General features: G+C 49.6%; 2 protein-coding genes across 3 annotated transcripts; both read right to left on the bottom strand.

The window, feature by feature from the left end:
- Positions 1 to 2307: 2307 nt before the first annotated feature.
- Positions 2308 to 8755, bottom strand: SUCNR1 (succinate receptor 1). 2 transcript variants are annotated; one of them, XM_071566376.1, is made up of 3 exons: positions 8662 to 8739; positions 5636 to 7813; positions 2308 to 4226 (listed from the first exon to the last, which is right to left on the bottom strand). In XM_071566376.1, exons 2-3 carry the CDS (start codon positions 5924 to 5926, stop codon positions 3276 to 3278), a joined length of 1242 nt encoding a protein of 413 aa, XP_071422477.1. In that variant the 5' UTR covers positions 5927 to 7813; positions 8662 to 8739; the 3' UTR covers positions 2308 to 3275. The 2 variants fall into 2 exon arrangements, with proteins under 2 accessions (XP_071422477.1, XP_071422478.1); XM_071566377.1 differs by having other exon boundaries at positions 2308 to 4039; positions 5636 to 8755.
- A 36-nt stretch (positions 8756 to 8791) lies between these two features.
- Positions 8792 to 16259, bottom strand: AADAC (arylacetamide deacetylase). The gene is made up of 5 exons (XM_071566378.1): positions 15698 to 16259; positions 12471 to 12693; positions 12162 to 12231; positions 11655 to 11826; positions 8792 to 10563 (listed from the first exon to the last, which is right to left on the bottom strand). The coding sequence occupies exons 1-5, from the start codon at positions 15833 to 15835 to the stop codon at positions 9955 to 9957; spliced, it is 1212 nt and encodes a 403-aa protein (XP_071422479.1). The 5' UTR covers positions 15836 to 16259; the 3' UTR covers positions 8792 to 9954.
- Positions 16260 to 21932: the final 5673 nt, after the last annotated feature.

Consider the following 21932-nt stretch of genomic DNA (forward strand, 5'->3'; position numbering starts at 1 on the left):
ATATTTTTAAAAATTGGAAACCAAATTGAAACCAAGCAGAACTCAGCTGAATTAATGTCTCCATTGCTGTCAGCAGCAGCAGTTAAACTCTGAGTTGCCAATGTGCCAATGACATGGTCAAGACACACTGGTGGGACTCCACTCAGAGGGTGTCAGCTCCTTCCAGATGTCCAGGGCTGGACAGGCAGCCAGTCCTTGTGTGCCACAGCACTTAATCCACAGTTCCTGCGGCACCCTGTGGGCAGTCCTGCTCTGCTAGAGAGATCTTCTTATAAATAATGTTTAAAATAATGCAGAGCAGGAGCTGCTGTGGCACAGAGCACTGTGCAGAGCTGGGGGACAAGGAGCAGGGCACCTGTCCCCAGAGAAGCACCACCAGGGCAGTGGCAGGCCAAGAGGTGATGGGAACAAAGGCAAGTCCTGGAAATATTCTCTAAATGTCAGGAAAAACCTTGCAGGACATTTTACACATTCCGAGCTGCAGACAAGCTGAAGTTTTCTGGGGTTTGGAATGGATTAAAAACAGACCTATGTGTTTTCCAGCAAGCGTGGCACTCATCAGGATTTCCCTCCAAAGGCAGGTTCCAGCATCTCCATCCCCTCCAACCAGTCATCTGCTGGAGAGAATGTCTCCCTCTCAGACCACCTCCTCAGACACCTAAAGCAGTGGGTGAAAGCAGCCCAGTCCTGGCCCTGTGTTTGCCTGGGGAAGTGGCTGCTGGGCTGGGCAGAGCCGAGGGCAGCACAGCCCCTTGCCCTCCCCACGGCTCATCCCAGTTATTTTTAGATCACTTACTGCCACTAAAACATACTTGGACTGTTTTCAGGCTGACTCACAGCTGAATTCCTGTTCTGGATCCATTTCCAGTCCCCACCCAAAATAAGGGAAGACAAAACAAAATGAAACAAAAAAAAATCCTGGCTGGACCTGAATCAAACCCCAGAGCACGTGCCCAGCTGTGCTGGTACTGGTGTCCACAGCCCAGGTGTGACTCTGCCCAGGGGAGGGGGTGGACCTGCACCCACAGCCCATTGCCCATACCCACACCTGCACCCACCCCAGACACGCTTTGCCTGGTTCAGGTGAGCCAGGTTGTGTTTTGGGGCTTTATTAATTTAAATTAATCTGTGTATTACTCAGGAATAGAAGAATTAAGCAGAGGGGAGCATGCATGTGGAGCTTCAATGCAGAGTTTTTATTCTATCACATTTTTAATTGCAAGACCAGCAGCACCACAATACACTGTGTCATGATCAGAAATTTCACCCATTAGTTTGGGGAAATGAAAGTTGAGACTGCCACTAAAGCAAAGGTACAAACCAGGGCTGTCTCAGATGGGGTAGAGATCAGAGCTCAGCAGGTCTCTGTGGAGCTCCCCACCTAAAGAGAAGGTGCCATGGTGTGACCAGTGCAGGTGCTGAGGCAGGAACAGCATCACTGTTATGAAACCAGGTGATCAAATGTTGGGAGCTTCTGTTCAGCAGTCCTGGGCTCCCAGGGGCACAGGCACCAGGTCTGACTTTGCACCTTTTGGATGATGGATCTATGGCATATATTGACAGAAAGAGCATGTATTTGGAGATGGTGATTACCTGTGGGTACCCAGCTGACAGGGAGTAGCTGTGTGGGTAAATGCCATGCTGGTGTGTACACAGGCAGGTATCCTTAGTGACTCAGTCACTCAGAAGAAGCAGATGACCCTGCTCACCTCAAGGGCCACAGCAAAACAAATAATTGAGCTTATTAATCCACAAGAACTGTCACTACACATTGTTTGCAAAGAGAAATCACCTCCTGGCCATCGATATCCAGGAATGGGATGCCATGTGCTGTACAGACACATCTCTGGGGAGGGCAGGGGCAGCCAGTGTGGCCATGGCTGCAGCCCCTGCCTCAGGGTTTGACTGGACTCGTGGGGTAGGACAGCAGAGCAGGACCCAGGCAAGGCCAGGACAGTGACAGCTGGATGCTGTTGGGCAGGCAGTGCCTCCTCTTCCAGCAAACCCAGCCTTGAGCAGGATATCTAAACTGACAAAGTCATTTGAGCCTCTGCATGGCTGTTTCTGTGCTAAAAGAACCAAAATCAAAACTTTAAGTTTCTTCTGGATTCCTGCCAGGAGCCCAGAGTCATCCCCCAGCAGGTACAGAACTGGTGCTGGGAATCAGACCCTGCTTTGATAACTCTGTGACAGAACCATGCCAAGGCACAGGACCATGTGACATGGACCAAGGCAGGTGGTGAGGCTTCATGGACACTCCAGAGATCAGCAAATAAGAAGAAACAGCACAAAGGAGACGTTTTCTGGTTTTTTTAAGCAGGATGCACAGTTTATTATCAGGGCTGGTATCACTGGCACAGTGAAGCACATTGCAGATGATTGTCACATCAGAGAGCAGAACCCAGGGTGACCTGGATGAGACCCAATGGGTGTCCTGTTCCTTGTGCTGGAGAGCAGTGAGTCCTCAGGCAGGGATGAAGGTGCCTCATCTCCTGCAGCAATGCAGGCAGGGGAGAGGACTGGCCAGACCCTGCCTGCACCTGCCCACGCTCCCTCTGGGCAGCTCCTTCTCCAGCCCAAGCTCCTACAGGCTCATTACTCCATCAGTCTCTTCCCCCCTTCTTTCTGAACATGGGTCAGTCCATTGGAGAGTCAGTTGTGCTGCTGATTGATCTCGCAGGAATGTCAGGCAGGGACTTGGCTCCTTGTTAGCTCCTGGCTCAGTAGCAGAACTACTAAAGAAGTTGGAACTCTGAGGTCCGAATTACGCTGCAGGCTTTACATTCTGCTGGCACTTATGGACAACTACATTAATGTTAGGTAGCTCCATACTCTGATAAGGGACTGAGAATGCCCATGGGAGCTTGCCTGGGTGTCCTGCTGAGTACAAAGGCACATTTTCTTAGCCAGGTCCAGGTCCAGTCCAGCAACACATTATGGCTCACAAAGCAGCCATTTGAGAGCAGCATGTCCTTCCCTCCAAGAGCTGAGTGACGGTTGTTTGTTTGCAATACTGATGGGCTGTGGGGTGTCCTGCTCTGAGAGCAGCATCCTCCTGTCCTGCTGGGAGCGAGCATCCCTCCTGGTTTGCTGCAAGCAGCTCAGCAGGAGGTCTCCTGTACAATAAGGTAATGGGTGCATTTACAGGAACACAATCAGCTCACACTATTCTATAGGATAAATAAAGTTATCTAAAAAAAAAAAGGCACATTACTGAATGTTCTCCCTAAGAGAGTTTCCTCTCTGCTGTCTCCCACTACAAGGGGCTCCCTTACTCACTTCCTGGTGGTTGTCAGCCTGCCCAAGAGCTGCCTTGTTTTAGCCATCAGCATGTCTCTGAAGTGATCACCCATTAGGAAATAAAAAACAGGATTAATGGCACTGTTTAGAAAGGCAAAGGGTCTTGTGATGACGTAAATGGTGCTGATGATGCCCTGTGTGCACTCAGAGACATTCAAGGTCGGTATCCGGGAGGCGAGTCGGACGTTGCGCATCACATGGTAGGGAGTGAAGAGCAGGGAGAAGATCACCACGGTGAGGATCACCAGGGTGAGAGGCTTCTCCAGGGTCAGGGGAGAACTGAGGTGCTCACTCCTGTTTTTAAGAAAACAAACCATCTTCACATAGAAGCAGCACATGATCAAGAGAGGGATGAAGAAGCCAAAGACAGTCAGGAACATGCTATAGATGAGGCTTTTTGTGGCGTCTCCAGAGCTCGCGTAATCAAGACACTTGTAATTATTGGCAGGTGTCAGAGGCTCCAGGAAATGCATCAGCGGCAGCAGCTCCAGGATCACCCCGATCCAGATGGCAATGGACACCAGAACAGCTGTTCTCCTCTTCTGGAGGACGTGGTCCCTGAAGGGGTGTTTTATGAGCATGTACCGGTCAACGCTGATAGCAGTGAGGAAGAGAATGCTGCTGTACAGGTTGGCATGGAGCAGGAACCTGCTGCTGTGGCACAGGATGCCATCCTTTGCCCACTGATCGTGGGAGTAGCTGTTCACCAGTACCGGCAGATTGCAGAGAAATAACAAATCTGATAGGGATAAATTGAACAGGTAGATGTTGCCACTTTTCCATTTTTTCAGGCAGAAAATATAGCCAAACACTGCAATGGTGTTTCCAATGAAGCCTAAAATGAACTCAAGGCTGTACATGGTGGGAAGATAATACTTTTCTAGGACTCTGTTTGTCAATAAACAGTCACTGGTCCTGTTCACAGCCTGGAGAGTTAAAAGGAAAAAAAATAAACACTAAAAATGAGTAAAAGATCATTTACATTTTTATATTGTCACTGTAATTGGTGAATACAGCCTCCTATTTCAGTCCAGCCTACATAGTAAGTAGGTACTTGACCTCAAAGAATGTCTCTCACACATGGGATTTCCACGTTCAGCCACTGACCAGAGTTACGGAACAAGATGGAAACTTGCCTAGCAAGACCTGTGTGAGGAGTTTGAAGTAAGAGCAGCACCTGAAGGCATCTGCCACAACATGCCAGCTTCTGCTTGGACAAATCCACGGCAGTGCCAGTGGCTGGGAAAGTCCAGCTGGCCTGTTGGTGCCCTGTCAGAGCCCTTACTGGAAGTCATCTGCCCCTGTTACCCAACGCCGGTCCTGTGAGTCCTCACTCATCACCGAAGCAGAAGTTTGCTGTCAAGGCTTTTGAAGGATGAGCTCATTAGCAGCGGTACAGACACTCTGACAGCATTACTCAGAAGTCATTAGGAAGCCAGGAGAGATGTGTTTATTAAATTAGCTGAACCATTAATCGTGCCTTTTGCACAGTTTTGCAGGTAACTGGGTACCAGCAGAGCACAGAGGACTGAGCGAGTCTCCTGTGCTCCCTGCCAGAGCCTTCTAGGAAACTGCACCAGGCATGAGCTCACCTGAGGACAAATTGTGCTGTTCTCTTTCTAAAGGGTGGTTGAAAAAAATGCTTTCAGCTACAGGGAAGAAAATAGAGCAGGGTCTCAAGTGCTCACCCCACTCCCTCCTCAGAAAAGCCAGTGAGCTGCAGGACACAGAGAGCTTCCAGTGACAGCCAAAAGTGAAGTGTCAGCAAACAGAAAGCAGGGAAGACAAATTGCTAGAATATGGGATACAGATCAAAACAGAACTCAAGCTAAGAGTAAGCATTTTCAACGGTGTTCTGGTGTCCATAACTTGCCCACAAGTCTCTGCCCTCAAAGCACTGCATTTCATTTTAAAGGTAGATCATGAGGCAGAACAAAGCACAGCATACCCAAAATTTAATAGTTACCTCTAGTAAGTCTCTACACTTACTCTGTGTCCCACAGGGGACAAAAGTGCTACAGAGTGCTCACTCTGCTCAGTCACCTCACCTGCAGCACCTGCCGAGCCCTGGCTGCTCAGCTCTTGAGGAGAAACTCAGCACCATAGTGAGGTTTTAAATCTAAGGAGCACAGCACAGACATCAGCACTGTAAATACCAGGAATAATTTAGAAGTTCCTGTATTGACAGATACATGGATTTAGGCAGTTGTTAGGAAAAGGCTAATTGATCAGTTTTAAGGTAAGCAGGTAAAGCAGTTAAGGATTTGCCTAGAAACAGGCTCTACAAAGGAACAGAAGAGGCTCCAGGGAGTCCCGGAGGGCCAGCTCCCCTTACCATGCCCGGGCTGTGGGTGCTGCCTCCCCGTCCCGGCGGAGCGCGGGGTCCGCGGGCTGTTCCCGCCGCCGCACGCCGGGTTTGCGCCGCACTCAGTGGGTAATAGCGAGTCAAGGCGGAGTCGGGATCTGTGTGGCTGAGCAGCACATGGGGCAGATGTCGTGGGAGGATGCAAGCTGCGAACGTGTGCTGAGGAGAGACGCAAAAACGCTTCCCCTTCCCAGACACCTGTTGGGAAACCGCGGGGCGGGCGCAGGCGTGAGGAGGAGAGGGCAGCGCTGCCCATCGCATGCCCTGAGAGGTGCCCGGGGGCTGCGGGAGCGCAAAGCTGGCGGCTTGTGCCCTGCTCACAGGCAGAGTCACCTTCAGCCCTGCTGCACCCGGAGACCAACCCAGCAGCTGCCACAGCTCAGCGGCTTCCCGCAGTTCACAAACCAATTAAGCAATGTATTTTAATTATATTACAGCAGAACACTAAAGAAGGGCTCTTAGTTGTGATGTAACACATCACAACTCCAAAGTTTGCTGCTTCATTCAGCATTGCCAGTTATTGGCAAAGATTACAATGTAATGAATACTTCTAATGCAGAATGACCCAGCTCCACAGTGATTAATGTTCCTCATTTCCACCCTCCGTAGACAGAGACACTTTCCACTAAACCAGGTTACTCCAAGTCCCCTCCAGCCCAGCTCAAACACCTCCCGGGATGGGGCAGCCACAGCTTCTCTACCTTTTCCCCCTCCTCCCCTTTGTTGTGATATACTTCACTGTTAGGAAACATTAACCCTATTAAGAGATATAAAAAGCTAGTGCAGCTTTTCTCTGCAGACAAGGCCAATAAATCAGCTCATGTTTAAGCATTACAGAAGCCGATTTAAAAATTTCCCCAGGGCTAATAACCAACACTGGCTTCTCATTTACCAGCTTTAAAATATATTGTTCATTCAGGCAACTGCTGTTTACACTACAGGATAAAGTGGGGCTGAATAAATGGAGCGTTTCTTCTTCCCTGCTGCAATAACACCTCAGAGAACTGGCGAGGGAGCAAGAAATGCTCTTTAGTGTCATTTCAGTAGGTTTGCATTTGTCCCACCTTTACAGCTCTGGGACTGTTGCATCGGTTCATTGTGTTTCTGAGCACAGCTTTCTAACCTTGGTTACTTTGAGGCTCTCCCAGTCACACGAGCTGGCACCTGTAATTCCGTGGCCTTCAGGCAGCCCTATCCATAAGGAATGCCTGATCTGGGGGTCTCAGCAGCAGTCTCTGTGGCTGCTGGAGCAGTCGATGCCTGGTGCTCCCTGTCTGGTGCCATGGGCATGCTGGGCAGCTCCGGGCGCTCCTCCTGGCACAGCAGGCTGGAAATGTGCTGTGCCCCGCTGGGGAGGGCTCAGCCAGTGCTGCAGCCAACCTGAGCAGGAGGAACCAGAACAAAGCCCAGCAGCTGGATGGAGTAACTCGTAACGGCAGCGCTGTGTCCTCTCTGCAAGCCCTTAAAGGGAACCACGGCCGGGCTGAGCACACCAGCAGGACCACCCTGCATTTCCCAGCAGGGAACAACCCAACCAACAGCTCAAAAAACAGCAAAGACCAAAACTATCCTCAAATTCTCTTTTCTGGGGGGTTTCGTTGGTTGGTTTGTTTATTTGTCTGGGTTTTTTTAAACCGGTGTAGTACCTGAGCAGAGTGCTAAGGGCTCCTAAGAAATGGGTAACAGGGACTGCTGCAGATGCTTTGAGGATGATTTATTTTCTCCTTCACTCAGTGACGAGTGTGAACTTCATCCTCTTCATACATCTCCCACTGCACCACGTTTTGTACAGGTGACAGGGCAGGTGGATAGTCTGTGACCAGCCCGCCTATCCTTGGGCATCCTTGGAGGGTTTGATCTCTGAGGGCAGACCTGGCTCCTCCATGAGCTCCGTACAGGGCTGTGAGCCCCCATGCGGTGATGGTGAAGCTGAGCTTTGTCCCTGACTGTCAAACACCAAATTCCACATAAGTCTCTGTTGGGAGACTGACCAAAGCCTTCCCTTGGAGTGTTTTTTCTCATTTTCTGGTGTAGATAAATGAGTTGCTTACTGCAGCTCTCCTGCCAATGATGCCGATGGTGCAGTTTTCCCTGTCTCAGTTTGTGCCTCACCAGGCACCTCCAACCCCAAAAGTCTATTTTAGGCACCTAAACAAAAACACATACATCAATCACAGGTCCATATTTAGATTTTGGTGCTTAATCTGGTTCCAAAAGAGTCCTACAAAAACATGCAGCAGGATGTTAGCAATTTTTGGCTGGCATTGTTGCTTGGAAGATAAATTTTTCTTCTGCCTTACAGGTAACTTTGAGTGCTCCTGTGTCCCTGATGCAGACACTTCCTGGGCCACAAGAGAGGAAACAGCATGGACAAGGAGGGGACCCAGGTTTGCTCCAGCTGGGCTGGCACAGGCAGTTCCACCACCTGTCAATGGAGACAAAGCAACTTCCCCAAGCCGGTCTGGGTGACAGCGGGGCATCTTGCTGAGGGTGCATTGTGGGCATGTCCCCTCCAAACAACATAAACATCCTCTCTAAACAGTCTCTTAAGCAAGGCTTGGTCTGCCATTTATCTGCAAACCCCAACTGGGCTCATCTCACTAGCATTTACATCCCAGAAGTGCCCATCCCAGGCAATATTCTTGTGGGCATTACCCTGACAATAAACAGAAAGTCAGACCAAAGGTGTTACTTAGCAAAACCCCAAAGCTCAGCTTCCCCAGGAATACTAAGAGGCTGTTAATTACTTCCAAATGTGGGAGAAACAGAGCTCCAGTGGAGATTGCTGCTGCCAGCAGATAGGAGCCCTGTCTGTGGATGAGTGTGGGATGTGCTGCCAGTGCAGACCTGAGAAATACCTTCCAAACACTCTGGGAGGGAGCACATCTGCATAAGCACACCCAGAGGGTGTGCAAACATGCAAAGAGAGACTTGCTCAACCAGTGCTGTTTCCCTTCTCAGCAATCCCACTCCAACATTACCAATATCCACATTACCAGTAACAGTAGAAGTGAAACCTCTCCCGGAGTTTGTCTTGGGCTGTCTGCAACAGCCACCCTTTGGCTTCAGCACACCTGCTCTTGCTTCCCAATAACGGGGACTCTTGAGTGACATAGCACATTGCACTGGAATCAAAGACAAGTTTAATTTTTATATTCAGCTTAATAAAGATAAAAAACACAGCAATCATCCCATACACATTCCATCTGAACAGGCTGCACACACTCAGGAAAAATAACCCAGAATTATTGAAGATTCAGTGTCTTTTATGTAAAAGAAAAGCCAGATGCATGAAGTACATGGTCATGTTTTGATTAGCTTAAACCAACAGCCAACCCCTGTATTTATGCTTCAAAGTTTAGACTTTATATTTAACACAAAAAACATTTACACAGAGGTTACTTGTTCCATACAGAAAGCTGAAATATGTTCCTTTTTCAAGTCTGTAAAGCTACTAAGCTAATTTTACTTCTAAAAAATCATATGTAAAAGCTACTAAACAATTTTAAGGACAATTAGAACACACAGTACATGACTTATCAGATAAGTAGAGCATGGACCATGCAGTAATGCTATTGTAAGTCTGGGACCTTCACATCTTCCCTTTTCCTGAGGAATATCCAGTGCTGGTTTGTTTTGCTATTTCCTGCTAGGTCAAGGATTAAAGAGAGTGAGTACAAGTATGAGAGATGCTTTTTAAAAAAAATTTAACAATCCTCCCCAGAAAGCCCAAAACGTGCACAATTTTCCAGCCATCCCCTGGGTTTCCAGGCGCTTCCCTCGTGCTGTGTTGGGCAGGGGCAGCAGCCTCAGCCCATGAGAGGGGCAGGTCCCACAGCCAGGTCCCGGTGCCTCCAGTCACCCCATCACCCCTGGCAGCAGCAGGGCCTTGCTGGCACATCCCATGGGAAACAGGAGCCAAGAGGGACAGGGAGAAAGCAGCCACTAAACACCTCCCATGTGCCCACAGTGACCTGGTCCACTGGCACAGGGCTGTGGAACGAAGATGTTGTGATAGCAAGAAAGAAGCAGCAACAGAGACAAGACACCAAGTCCCAGGGGCTGCAGGGCCAAAAGGGGAACCTGAGGGCAGTCCTGGCAGTCTGGGGTTTGAGGCTCAGATGGCAGCACTGGAAGAATGCTCAGATTAGAATCAGACTGATTTCCTGCCAGAGACCACGAGACACACTCTGGTCCCAACACTGCAGAGCTCTGCAAGGGAGGTGGCAATCACAGCCGAGAACGGACAGCTCCGAGGCCCCCGTCACACCCGGTGGGCAGGAGGCAGCTCAGAGGTTCTCATCCAGCCACTGCACGTATCTGTGGAACAGCCGGTGCCCCACTGCCAGGTCCAAGGGCCACGAGAGGAACATGAGTGCCCCGTGGAAGGCGTCGGGCGCGTGGTGGTGGGTGACGCTGACGCCCGCTGCCCACAGCCGCCGGGCATACATCACGCCATCGTCCCGCAGCACGTCGTGCTCGCAGGTGAGGATGTAGGTGAGGGGCAGGCGGCGCAGCCGGGCATCGCTGACCAGCAGCGGCGACGCCCGCGGGTCCAGGAGCCCGGGGAACCTGCGTGCCAGCGCCGCGCTGCCGTGGCTGGGCACCCTGTACACGTGGGCCTTCCGCATCTCCTCGGGCAGCAAGCGGCTCCAGTTCACAAACTGGAACAAGTGGGCAGACTCGGCAGGGACGTGCCTGTTGGAGGCCATGGCCTCCCTGAGGGACGGGTCTGATGTGAAGTACTCGCTCCAGAACCTGACCATGAGCGCCCTGGGCAGGAGGGGCTTGTTGTCATTGTCTCGGTAGGACGGCAGGTCCAGGTCCAGGGCCTGCAGAGCAGGGTACAGCAAAACCTGGGCTTTGAGCCTGGTTGTGACTTCAGGGTCCTCCAACAGCTGCAGAAGAAACCAGAAACAGTTGCAAAGAGTTGGTGAAAATGTTGGTACTCCCATATCAACAGAAGATCTGAAGTAAGGAATTAAGATGCACATTTTACAACATGAACTAAATAAGGTCAATAAAACCAGGATTGAGATGAGAAATTTTGAATCCATAGGCAGGTCACCAAAACAGTATGCTGTGCTAAAAATTCTGAAATATCAAATACAATTTAATTTTATTTCTTGTGTTGAAGTATAATGATATTTAGGAAATACTCTTTTTAAGGCTTTAATGCCTTCTGAAGTAGTAACAAATATTTTTTCCATAACTGCAGAAAATTTGTGTTTTTATATAAAGAAAATTTCATATTTCTGAGTCTCCTTTAATCATTTCACACAATTTGGAGCTTCTCCACTTGTTTGGTTTTTAACCCTGACGTGTTACAACTCAAGGAACTGTAATTCTGTGCATTTAGAGATGTGACAAATAAATTGTGATGAACTGAACACTGACATTTCTTATAGGTCATCCTTTTCCCCTCCTCACTAATAAATTTTTCATTTTTTCCCTCATGTTCTGCCTTGAGCACCCACACCAAATTCACCACCTTTCCTGTGAGATTCAATACAATCCAAACAAGTTCTCAAGAGAGCAACAACATTGTGTTGACTTTATTTAATAAACCTGAGTGAGAAGTGCAAAAGGCACTGAACTATGTGATCAGACACTGGAACATTCAGTGATGGGGTTTTTTTCCCCTTCTATTTACATTTTTATCAGTCAAATTGTTAAAATTGCCTTTTCAAACACCGTACCTAAAGCAGGCAACATGTGCTTGAGGTTAGAGTGAGGAATGTCCCAGTTAGAGGGCAGAGAGCCTTTTTTGGGGTGCAAAGGTCTGGATGGAACCAAAGCTCCTGTGCTGGCAGTGAAAGGCTCAGGCACAGTCGCCCACCCGGTCCCTGGGAGCCCCATTGCAGTCCCTGTGGGACACCCTGTGTGCACAGCCCACGAGAGCTGCGTGTTCTTTGAGCCAAGGTGTTTGTGAGTGCCGTGAAATGACAACACTAACAATTCTGGCTTTGCAAACCAGACCTAGTCATACCTGTTGTGCCACAGCCGCAGCCAGGTTGCCCCCCGCGCTGTCCCCGGCCACACAGACCCGCGCAGGGTCCACCCCGTACTGGGACAGGACCCTGCTCTGCAGGAAGAACTTGGTCACTGAGAATGCATCTTCAAAGGGGATGGGGAAGCGATGCTCAGGGGCCAGCCTGTAGCTGGTGGAGGCGAGAGAAATGTGTTAGTCCCTGCTAGTAACAAAGAGAAGGGTTTGCTAACATTTGCCTGAGCTGAGGAATGTTCATCATTTCTGTGCCCAGAGATGTGGGAACAGGCTGTTCAGGAGAGTCCAGTACTTTAGTACCCACCTGTCTTCATAAAGCCAAAATAATCATTGACCACAATTCACCACTGCCACCCTGACAGTCTCTGTTCACAAATGCTTGCAGCAGAAAAGCGCAGGATCAAAGACAGAGGCGTTGCAAAATTATTAATTGAAACAGATTAATTCCTTCCAAATCATCATCCCATCTGAAAGGAAAATCTCCCTTACTTGACTGACACCACCACAGCATCCAGCTCGTTGGAAACCCGCCGTGACATGTGATCGTAGATTTTCATGCCTGAAATGAAACGAGTCACTCAGAATACACCCCAGTACTTGTGAGAATGGACACACACACAGCCACATGTTCCTCTTGGCGGAAGCTTTCAGATGACTTTCCCAAACTTCCACCTGCTTTTAACTCTTGACACACCAGCTCCCTGACCCTCCCTGTGGCAAGTCCCATAAAACAAAAGGCTTGACCCAGACTGTTGAGATCCTCCATCCAGACCCTGGCACCGACAGAGAAGAGCTTACCTGCATCTCCCAGGCACCACCCCCCGCCATGGAAGTAGACCATGGCCCTCCTCAGCCCGGCAGGGGCCCTCCGGGGCAGGTACAGGTGCACAGGGACGTTGCTGAAGGTGGTGTCTGTCACAGTGACGTTTTCATCGGACATGACTGGGACCATCTCAAAAACTGTGATCAGCCTCATGCCCTCCATGTAGTGCATCAGCCCCAGCATATCAAGAGCCTCAGCCTGAAGACAAGGGAAAACAGTGCTTTCAGTTCATTCCTTAGATACTCTCAGATTAAATTTCCATGAAGCCATTTGATGCTCTGTACATGCCAGCAAAGTTGCTGCAGAAGTCACTATAACAACAGGACTGGTTGTATCCATCTGACTGGGACTTGGCAGCAAAACAAGCACTCAGTGACAGCAACTCACACTGTGTCACCAGCTGCCCAGTGAGGTCAGAACCCAGCAGTGACACTGGGACTGCTGGTTGGTACCTGCACTCAGGCTCCTGCTCAGTGTTTATATGGCTCACCTCCACAGCCCACTGACCAGGCCAGCACAGCACAGGGATCGTGCCACAGAGAGCCACCACCAGCCACCCACACCTCCTGTGCCTGCTACTGGCACCAGTGAGCAGTGGGGATGGCACAGCATCACTGCACAGAGCCACCCTTGGCCCCTGCACCCTGGGTCCTCCACCACTGCCCCGACACTGGGACAGGACCCTTCCCACCCCATTTCATCACATCACAGTAAAACTAAGCTCTTACACATTATCTGAAGGTGAAAACAAATAAAACTCAGAGCAGGTTTGAGTTTAAAAAAATAAAATAGCCAGGCCTGGTGCAGAATTTGTTGGAATTTTGGCCTCCAAAAGATGCTTTGTTCTCCTCAGGAAGAATGAGAAACCTCCACACTGTAACAGATCACCTGCTGACAGGTGTAACCTCTGGTGTTCAGGTGTTGATGTAAGTCATACAGTCTGACCCTGCTTGGTTTGCTTGCTGGTTTGGTTTTTTTCCAAGAGCACACAGCTCAGCCCTTGTCACATTTTATGAGTCACCTCTCTCTGAAGACCTGGAGCAGCTCTGCCAATCTCAGTGAGTTGGGATGGGGATGGAGATGAGTGGGCAGTTCCTGGCACACTGCAAAGGGAAGCACAGGTCCTTGCCTTCAGCTCCATGAAAACAAACACTTGTACCGGGACTGCAGTTTCAGCCACATTTACACAGTTTACATAAATGTTTCTCATCTGTTGCCTTTTCCCCAAGGATTAGTGTCTTGAAAAAACAGAATTATCTGTCAAAGTGAGCCCTGCTGTGACTCCACTGAGCTTGTGAAACCCCTGTGGTGGAAGGAATTCCCTGAGCCCCAGCAATAAGGATTTTCAGTGCTCTCTGAGCTGTTTTCCACCAGTGGACAATTTGCACTGTGAAAACCACTGGGCTGCTGCCTGTGGTTTCTAGGCCATTATCATATGGAAATGAAATCATGATCCCATCTGAAAATCCTCATTGTACCAGTGGGAGATTATGGGGTGTTACAGGCTAACAGGAAAATCAACCACTTTGGGGTCTGGGATCCTCACACATTTTCCACAGTCACTTCCTCCTTCTTCCACAGAGGAGCAAGGCAGCAAGGACAACACTCCCAAACACATGGAGGAGGAGGAGAGCACAGATAATGCTCCTGCTGCCGGCACTGCCCTGCTGAGGGCAACACTCTGACCCAGCCAGTGGGCCCAGCTGTGCCTGGACAACGAGCTCCCTCCCCCAGACCTTCCTTGCAGGCCCCCACCAGCAGGAGATTTGGGAGGGGAAGCAGCAAGGCAGCATATCCAGAGTGCAGACTACAGATTCTTTCTCACCCCTATAAATCTCCTACCTGCCCCCTTCTGCCAGCTGGAGAACCCTAACAAGGTCTCCCCTGCCAAAAAGGACTGCCTCACACTGAGGCTCTGGACATCAACAGTGGCTTTCAGATACAATCCAGCATGAGGTTTATGAGACACCCCAAAAACTATGCACCCTTGTCTCTTCCAGAAAATCATAAAAGGTGTCTCAAGGACTTCCAAGAATCACACCCACCATATCGTAAGTAGAATGACAGAAAAGGTAAAATCCAAACTCATGCCCTTTGGAGCCACCAGCCTTGGTGCTGCAGCAGCCCAGCCTTCCAGCAGCATCCCACCAGCAAACCCAGCAGCAGCACTCCTGCCTTCTTAGACTGCCCCCTTTTAGTGCATCTTATTGTGCAAATGAAAAAGCAGCCTCAAAACATTTGTAGCCATATTTGCAACATTCAGCCCTGCTCCTTCCCCAAACCCTTCATCTTTGACCTTGTTTTTAGGTTTCAGTCACACTGCTGCAGCCACATTGGACAGCAAGGACAGGCTGGGTTCAAAGCAGCTCCCAGTTAACTGCACCTCAGAGGTGGGAGCTCCAGCCACCACTATTTACACGTGGTGTGCAGACTCACACAGCAGTTACACGTGTCAGAAGTGGGTCTGTAACATGATGAAGTGCAGCACAAGCCAGGGATGTCGTACATAGGAAACCAGCAGAGGAACACATGGCCCGTGCTGTCAGTAAATACTGGCCTAGAACTGCAGCCAGAACACGAGTGCCTGTCCAAGCTGAGGCACATGGCTCTGCACTGCTGAGCTAGAGAGCACTTTTAGGTAGGCAAGATCATAGTGGTATTAAAAGAAGTTTTAATTTTATATATATCTGGCTTTATCTCTACCTGCTCTAGCCCTATCACCACTATAATTAGCTCTGTGTAGTTTTTAGGCTCATTCTGTCAGTAGATTTCCATGAAAGAGCAAAAATCAATAGTATTTACAAGCAGCCTTAGTTTTCCTTTCTCTGGCACCCAACACTGCCAAGGGAGCTCAGTACACAGAGCCTGAAAAACAGGAATGATTCCAGCAGGAGTGCTGGAGCTGCAAAGCAAAGCAAACTCGTTTGTGCTTGTCAATCTGTGCTCACATCCCACATCGTATTCCAGTTACTCTGAACGACCTTTTCTCAAGATTACACAGTTAAATCTTTTGTATTCTTTGTATCATAATTATTGTAAGTTTAATGCTTAATTTTATCTGCTACAGTCCTCCACTTAGTACAATACCATGTACATATAACACTTGCAGTGTGACATACAGGTATTGCCGTGTCTCTGTGAGCCCCAGAGGCACAGGAACCCTCCCTGCCCCTCAGCTCTCCCCCAGCTCCCCCCAACTCACCAGGTGCCCCACGGCCCTGAAGGCAGCCGAGAAGAGCATCACAGTGCAGGGCTCGGCCAGCTCCGCGGGCAGGGGGCTGTAGATGTAATAGGCGAGCAGGGCAGGGAGGAGGCAGAGGCAGAGCAGCTTGGCCCCCATCTCTGCAGACACCACTGAGAGCAGCTCTCACCGACTGCACTGCCACGAGTCAGCACAGGGCAAAGTTAATCCCGTGTTTTGTTTGGGTCCAGGCCAGGAGGTGATTTCTTGTCAGATCGCTGGGGGCAGAGGTTACTCCGCTGTGTGGCTCCCACAAAAACATGTTTCCCCAGCAAGGCAGCCCAGATTACCCAGTGAGGCTGCACTCCCTGGCCCTGCCCCTGCAGCAGCACAGCCCCAGCACTCCGGAGGGGAGAGATGTTGAGCAACGAGCAGCAGGATGTGGCTGTGAGCCGCACTCTGTGACCCCCAGATGTAAACAGATGTGTAGAATACTCAGGACCACTCTGTAAGGCAGCAGCTCAACCACATCCTGGGCACAGCTATGCCCACTGGGGCAGTGGCTCAGCAAGAGCCCAGCTCCAAGGGATGCCTGGTGGGATCAGCCCACGGACCATCTGACCCAGTGCCACTCCTCAGGCTGGAACCAGCACCTCCTGCCCTGGCAAAGGCAATTTTGCCTTGCACAACACACCAAGCCCTTGTGTAACAGTAGGGGTGGCAGATAAAACATAACAGTCTTTTACAGGGCAGGGCTTCTGTCTAATATTTGACAGATCAGTTTTAATTACCACTATTCTCAGAATTAAGAGATTTCTATACATCTTCTGGAGGTCACCACTTCTGCAGAAGGTGGACAGGTAGGAATAAATTCAAACAGATAATAATTTCACCAAGGAAACACTATCAGTGCAGACATGCACACAAGGAGGGGTGAACAGAACAGCTGCAGCACCAGTACCCTGCTTTAGACATAACTGAGGTTTATACCTTTTCCCTTTAAGATTTGATTTATTTCTTTTGCTGAAGGTCTACCAACAGCCACCTGCTCTCATGCTGAGCAGCCTGTGGGGCTGGAGCATCCTTTGGGAGAGCAGCACATGGAACAGCACAGAAGGCTTAAAGATGAACCATGGGCCACCAGCCCAAACAGAGAGGAGGAGTAGACCTTAGTCAAAGTTTCAGACATTTGATTTAAGTTCTGGGCACCTCCAAACTATTCAAGTGTTTTCAAACTCCATCTATACTCTCCTCAGCCAGGAAGAGGCATCCTGTGCTCCCTCCTCAGTCCTTCACAGCTCAACAGCTGGTTAAAGCACAGTGTTCTTGACCCCACTCCAGCAAAACCAAGAGACAACACAGCTCTGTGGTCACTTCAACTGCCCTGGGGGCCAGCACCAGGTGCTGGGGAGAGGAACAGGTGAGCCCAGCCTGACACAGGTGCCTGGGTCCCAGCAGCAGTGACTCTTGTGTACCTGCAGGGCTGGACACAGAGCAGCAAACCCATCTTCTCTTTTGCAGTACTCAGATCTTTTCTCAGGGGCTGTGAAGTAAAATACAGGTAAAGGGGAGAGATTTCAGGTCCCAAGGGAAGAGAAAGCACAGTCTGGTGATGGGGAATGGAAGACAAAGCCCTCTCCTGCCCTGTCCTTCCCCAGGAGTGATGGGAGCTCCCAGGACAGCTGCCCCGTGTGACCACTGCTCACTGCTCTGCCATGGGAAAACAGGATGGGGGAAGACATGGACAGACCTGGAACAACCACAAAAGTGGTGCTTTATTTGGTTGCTCTTAAGGCAGGTTCCCCCTGTCCTTCCATGGAGGATGGCTGTGCAGGGACAGCCCAGGCCCTGCTCTGTCCCTGCCCTGAGGTCCCCTTCGGCTTAGGCAGGAGCTCACAGTGCTTAGCCTTCAGAGCCCAGCATGTCCTCATCTCCTGGCAGATCCACCCCTCTGTCCTCCAGTGAACTGCCCTAGCAGCCCTTCCTAACTCACAGCACTCCCAGATAAAAACAATCATAAACTGGGCTCACCATTTACCCAAGGGAAGCCTAAAGCATCAGATGTAACAGGAATGCCTTTATGCCAACTGTATTAGAGTCCTGGTAATCGAGGGGACCAGTTGGGACAGCACAAGACAGCACGAGACCTCTCTCAGGCAGGGCATGGGGTGTCAAATAAACTACACATGATCATCAGACTCTGGCTCAATCCCATGCAGAGATTACCCTTTGAGTCACACCCAGCACCAACCTCCACAGTGCCAACCCTCTCCAGAGCCCACTCCAGCACTCCCCACTGTGCTTTGCTGCACATCACCTTCTCTCCCACTACTCACAGCTTACTAAAGCAAACAAACATTTGGTTTAGTCTTTTTTCTCCTTACTTATTTAATTAAATAAGGTTGGACAGGGCTTGGAGCAACCTGGTGTAGTGGAAGGTGTCCCTGCCCACAGCAGAGGGTCAGAATGAGATGGTCCTTAAGGTCCCCTCCAGTCCAGACTGGTCTGTGACATGATGATGGTGAAATCTCCTTTTTCTGCAATTTCTGCACACAGCATACCAAGAGCCATGCACCGTGCCCTCCTTGCCACTTTCTGCATTTCCATGTATTCCAAGCTAATGGTGTTTCAGAAAAAAAAGTAGAACAGGTAAAAATTAATGCAGGCTAAAGCCAAGGCTAAAAGTGTGATGGGAAGAAGAGCAGCTGATGTGTCACCCTGCCCAGAGCCAGCATCTCCTGTGCCCCATGGCATGGACACTGTCACCACACATTGCTCAGCTCTGCAGAGACTCCATGGACTCGCTCAGGCACTGACCTGTCACCTCAGCAATCAGCCCAGCTAAACATACACGTTGCAACATCAGATTGAGTGTTCAAACTGTGGTTTGGAAAGAATTATGTGAGTTTATAGCCTTAAATCTCCTTTGTAACACTAATCTGGATTTATAATTTATCTCTGTAACACCAATCCCTTCTCACCTCTTTTACACCCCTATTGTAATTCCACTTACTGTGCTCTCACAGCATTACAAGCCCTTGCTTTGTCTTGTCACAGTCACAGACTTGTTCTGGTTGGAAAAAAACCCAGAACATCAAGTCCAACTGTTCTTTCAGCACTGCCAAGGCCCCCATTGGCCCATGTGCCACAGCTACACACCTGTTAAATCCCTCCAGGGATGGGGGCTCAAACACCACCTGGGCAACCTGTGCCAGGGCTGGACAACTCTTCCAGAGAATAATTATTATAAGTATCATTATTATTATCACTATTATATCCCAATATCCACTCTAAACCTACCATGAGTTTATGTGTCCTGCACTGCCTCACGAGCTGGGCATGTCACTGGTGTGGCACTGGCTGGACTGAGGGTGCTCCTGGCAGTGGCAGCAGCCCTGGGCTCCCAGCGTGGCCTCACTGTCCAACAGCCCCAGTGTGAGCCCGGGATGACAGCACCGGGTTGGACATCCCCGCTGAGAAGGGCCGTGTCTTTGCTGGGGTTTGGAGTGCCAAGGGCTGGCAGGGGCACAGCTGAGCAGGTGTGGCACAGTGCAGCCAGCCCAGTGGGTGACAGGGGTCGGGGCAGCCACTGCCCCACAGCCCTGGAAGCAGAGGAGTTGGGCTGGGAGCAGCTGTGCCCAGTCCCCCTGGGCAGGGCTCCAGGGGGTGCAGCTTGGGGACACGGGCATTGAAGGGGGATGTGGGGAATAACAGTCCAGCCCCAGGGACTGGCTGCAGAAATTTGTCCCCGGCCCCAGCAGGAGGGGGCAGATGTGCCGGGCACCTGTGGCTTCGGGGGCTGCAGCCACCCCACAGGGGCGAAAGGGAAAGCAGAAATACTCCGGTGAGTTACCACAACAGCTGCACACCCAAGGGATGTTTTTTCATCCCAGTACTTTGGGAAATGAAGGAAGAAGCCACAGGGAGGCAGTGCAGCCCTGCAGACGGTTTCCATTCCACTAACCGAGGATACCCGAGGGCCCTCAAACCCAGTGACAAACAGGAACACCAGTTCTGTCCACCCTTCCCTCCAGGGCCAAGAACAGGCTGTGACTGCCATCTGGAGACTCAAGAACAGGGGAAGACACAGCACAGCACTGGAGCCAGTGAATACTGTCCTCATTTACCTTTGATCAATCAAGTTGCAGCCTTGTAGTAAAAAGCAAAAATCCCTTATTCTGCCCCTTGAAGCCTCTGATGAACACCCACTGACTGGTCAGCACAGTCAGACCATCACGGGGCTGAAAATACCACCTGAACAGCTTTTGGGTTGATATCACAAGCCAGTACTACATTTCGTATCACTTCACTGAGCTGCAGGTATTTGTTTTCTTTCTTCTTTATTACTATCTGTACTTTTTAATGACACTTACAGGACTTGGAATTGGCCTGCTCTTATAAAATGAAGGAATGGTATCCAGAAGACATGATACAAAAGAGAATTTGGATACTGCTTTTCCATCTGTTGCTTATTACCAATTTGCAAGTTGTATAAATGGAAACAAATGTCTCATGTGACAATATATTCAGAGTCCGAACTGAAGAAAGCAATTCCCTAAAACTTAAATAAGCTGAAGTTTAGCACATGCAGTATTTCTGAACACACAACAATGCAGCAGCTCCAGAAACATGGTGGGTTCATGAAGGCATTAAAGTATCAAATAAAACATCTTCCAACCCAGTCTGAATAGCACATTATCATCAGGATAAGATAACAGGAGATTTGTAATAAGTCAGTGTTTTGCTTTGAAGTTTTCAGAATGAAATCTTGTTTTCAAACATACAACTTTTTACTGTTTGGCAGGAAGACAGCAACGTTTGTGTTCTTAACTGTTCCTCTCTCAAGTGAAGCAACAGGCTCAGAGGAGCAGAGCTGCTTGCTGGGTGCACTATTCCACACGAGCCTCCCACTCTGAACCAACACAGAGCCTGCTTTGGACAGATCAGAGCAGAAACCCCCTTACTGAGCACACACAGAAGCAGAATCCACCCATACTTCCAACTACCCCCACTGATTTCTGCCCTATCTCAAGTTTCATAGGTCAGAATAATTCAGGAAACCCAGACTTACAACAAGAATCCCATCCAGCTTTCACATCACACATTTCCACCTTCTCAAAGCTCATGTAGTTCCAGTTCTCACAGAGGTTCCTGTTTTTTCTGTAATAAGCACAATTCCTGAATTCAGGATCCAGCAGCCAATTGCTGTAGCTGGAGTTGCCAGCCCAGGGGAGCAGAGACTGGCAGAGAAGGGACCTGGGGGACAATCAGCAGGAATCTTGCACAAAACTGAAGCAGTTCTGATAAAACTGAAGCCCAAGGCAGTCACCTGGGAAGGAGACTGACCACTTGAGAGACCGTGAATAGGAAAGAGACATTTGGGAAATGTTTGCAGCAAGTGAGGGTTTGGATTTGTTTACTCAAACATGCCTCTGTGAATGTACACAAGTATGCAGCAGAAACACATGTTTCAGGCTGAATTCCAAAATCAGCAATGCTTTGGGCTTGCAGAGTCACTGGGCATGTAAAGGATGAGGATCAGGAGAGACACCACCCAAACCAGAGGGGCTTCTCCAGCTGAGCTGAGTAGTACACAGGAACCAAGAGGAAGCAATGGTCTGTCCTTCAAATGACAGCTTGATTCATAAACAGAGACAATAAATAAAATGGAACATGAAATAAAGCATGTTGAAAGCATCAGTCCTGCAGCCTTGGCTCTGGACATCCTTTTTCCCATATAACTGCCTATTTTTTATTTCCCATTTTATCCTCACAGAGATGTTTGGAGGCTGCACCTTTGGCTATACCACAAATTCAACCCCAGTGTTTGTCTGTCACCAGCTGCCTACCCTGATCACAGCAAACTGTACTTCAAATCAGTCTATGAACTGTTCAGTTGAAGAGAACAGTGAAGAAATAGTTTTGAAAATACCTTGCAGATATTCCTGTACAAGACAGTGTTTCTCAGTCTAGAATTCCTGACGTGACTTGTGCTGAACGAGTGCAGTGTCTTAGGTGAAGTGTGGACTCTGGGGACACAGTTTGCCTCTCACAAAGGTGTGCTGTGTGTTTTCCACTTGGAGATGTTGTTTCTTGCCCATTTCCCCCGAGCTGTTTCTCCCGGGGCTGCAGGAGGTGCCCCCCCCACACCTCCCTGCAGGGCCCTGCCAAAGGCTTCGCTTGCATAAGCAGGTCCTGCTGCACAGAACAAAGCCCAGACTGCTTCCCAGACCTCATTTCTATAAAGCTTTTCCTT

The sequence above is a fragment of the Pithys albifrons genome, chromosome 11 (assembly GCF_047495875.1).
Source record: "Pithys albifrons albifrons isolate INPA30051 chromosome 11, PitAlb_v1, whole genome shotgun sequence".
NCBI lineage: Eukaryota > Metazoa > Chordata > Aves > Passeriformes > Thamnophilidae > Pithys > Pithys albifrons.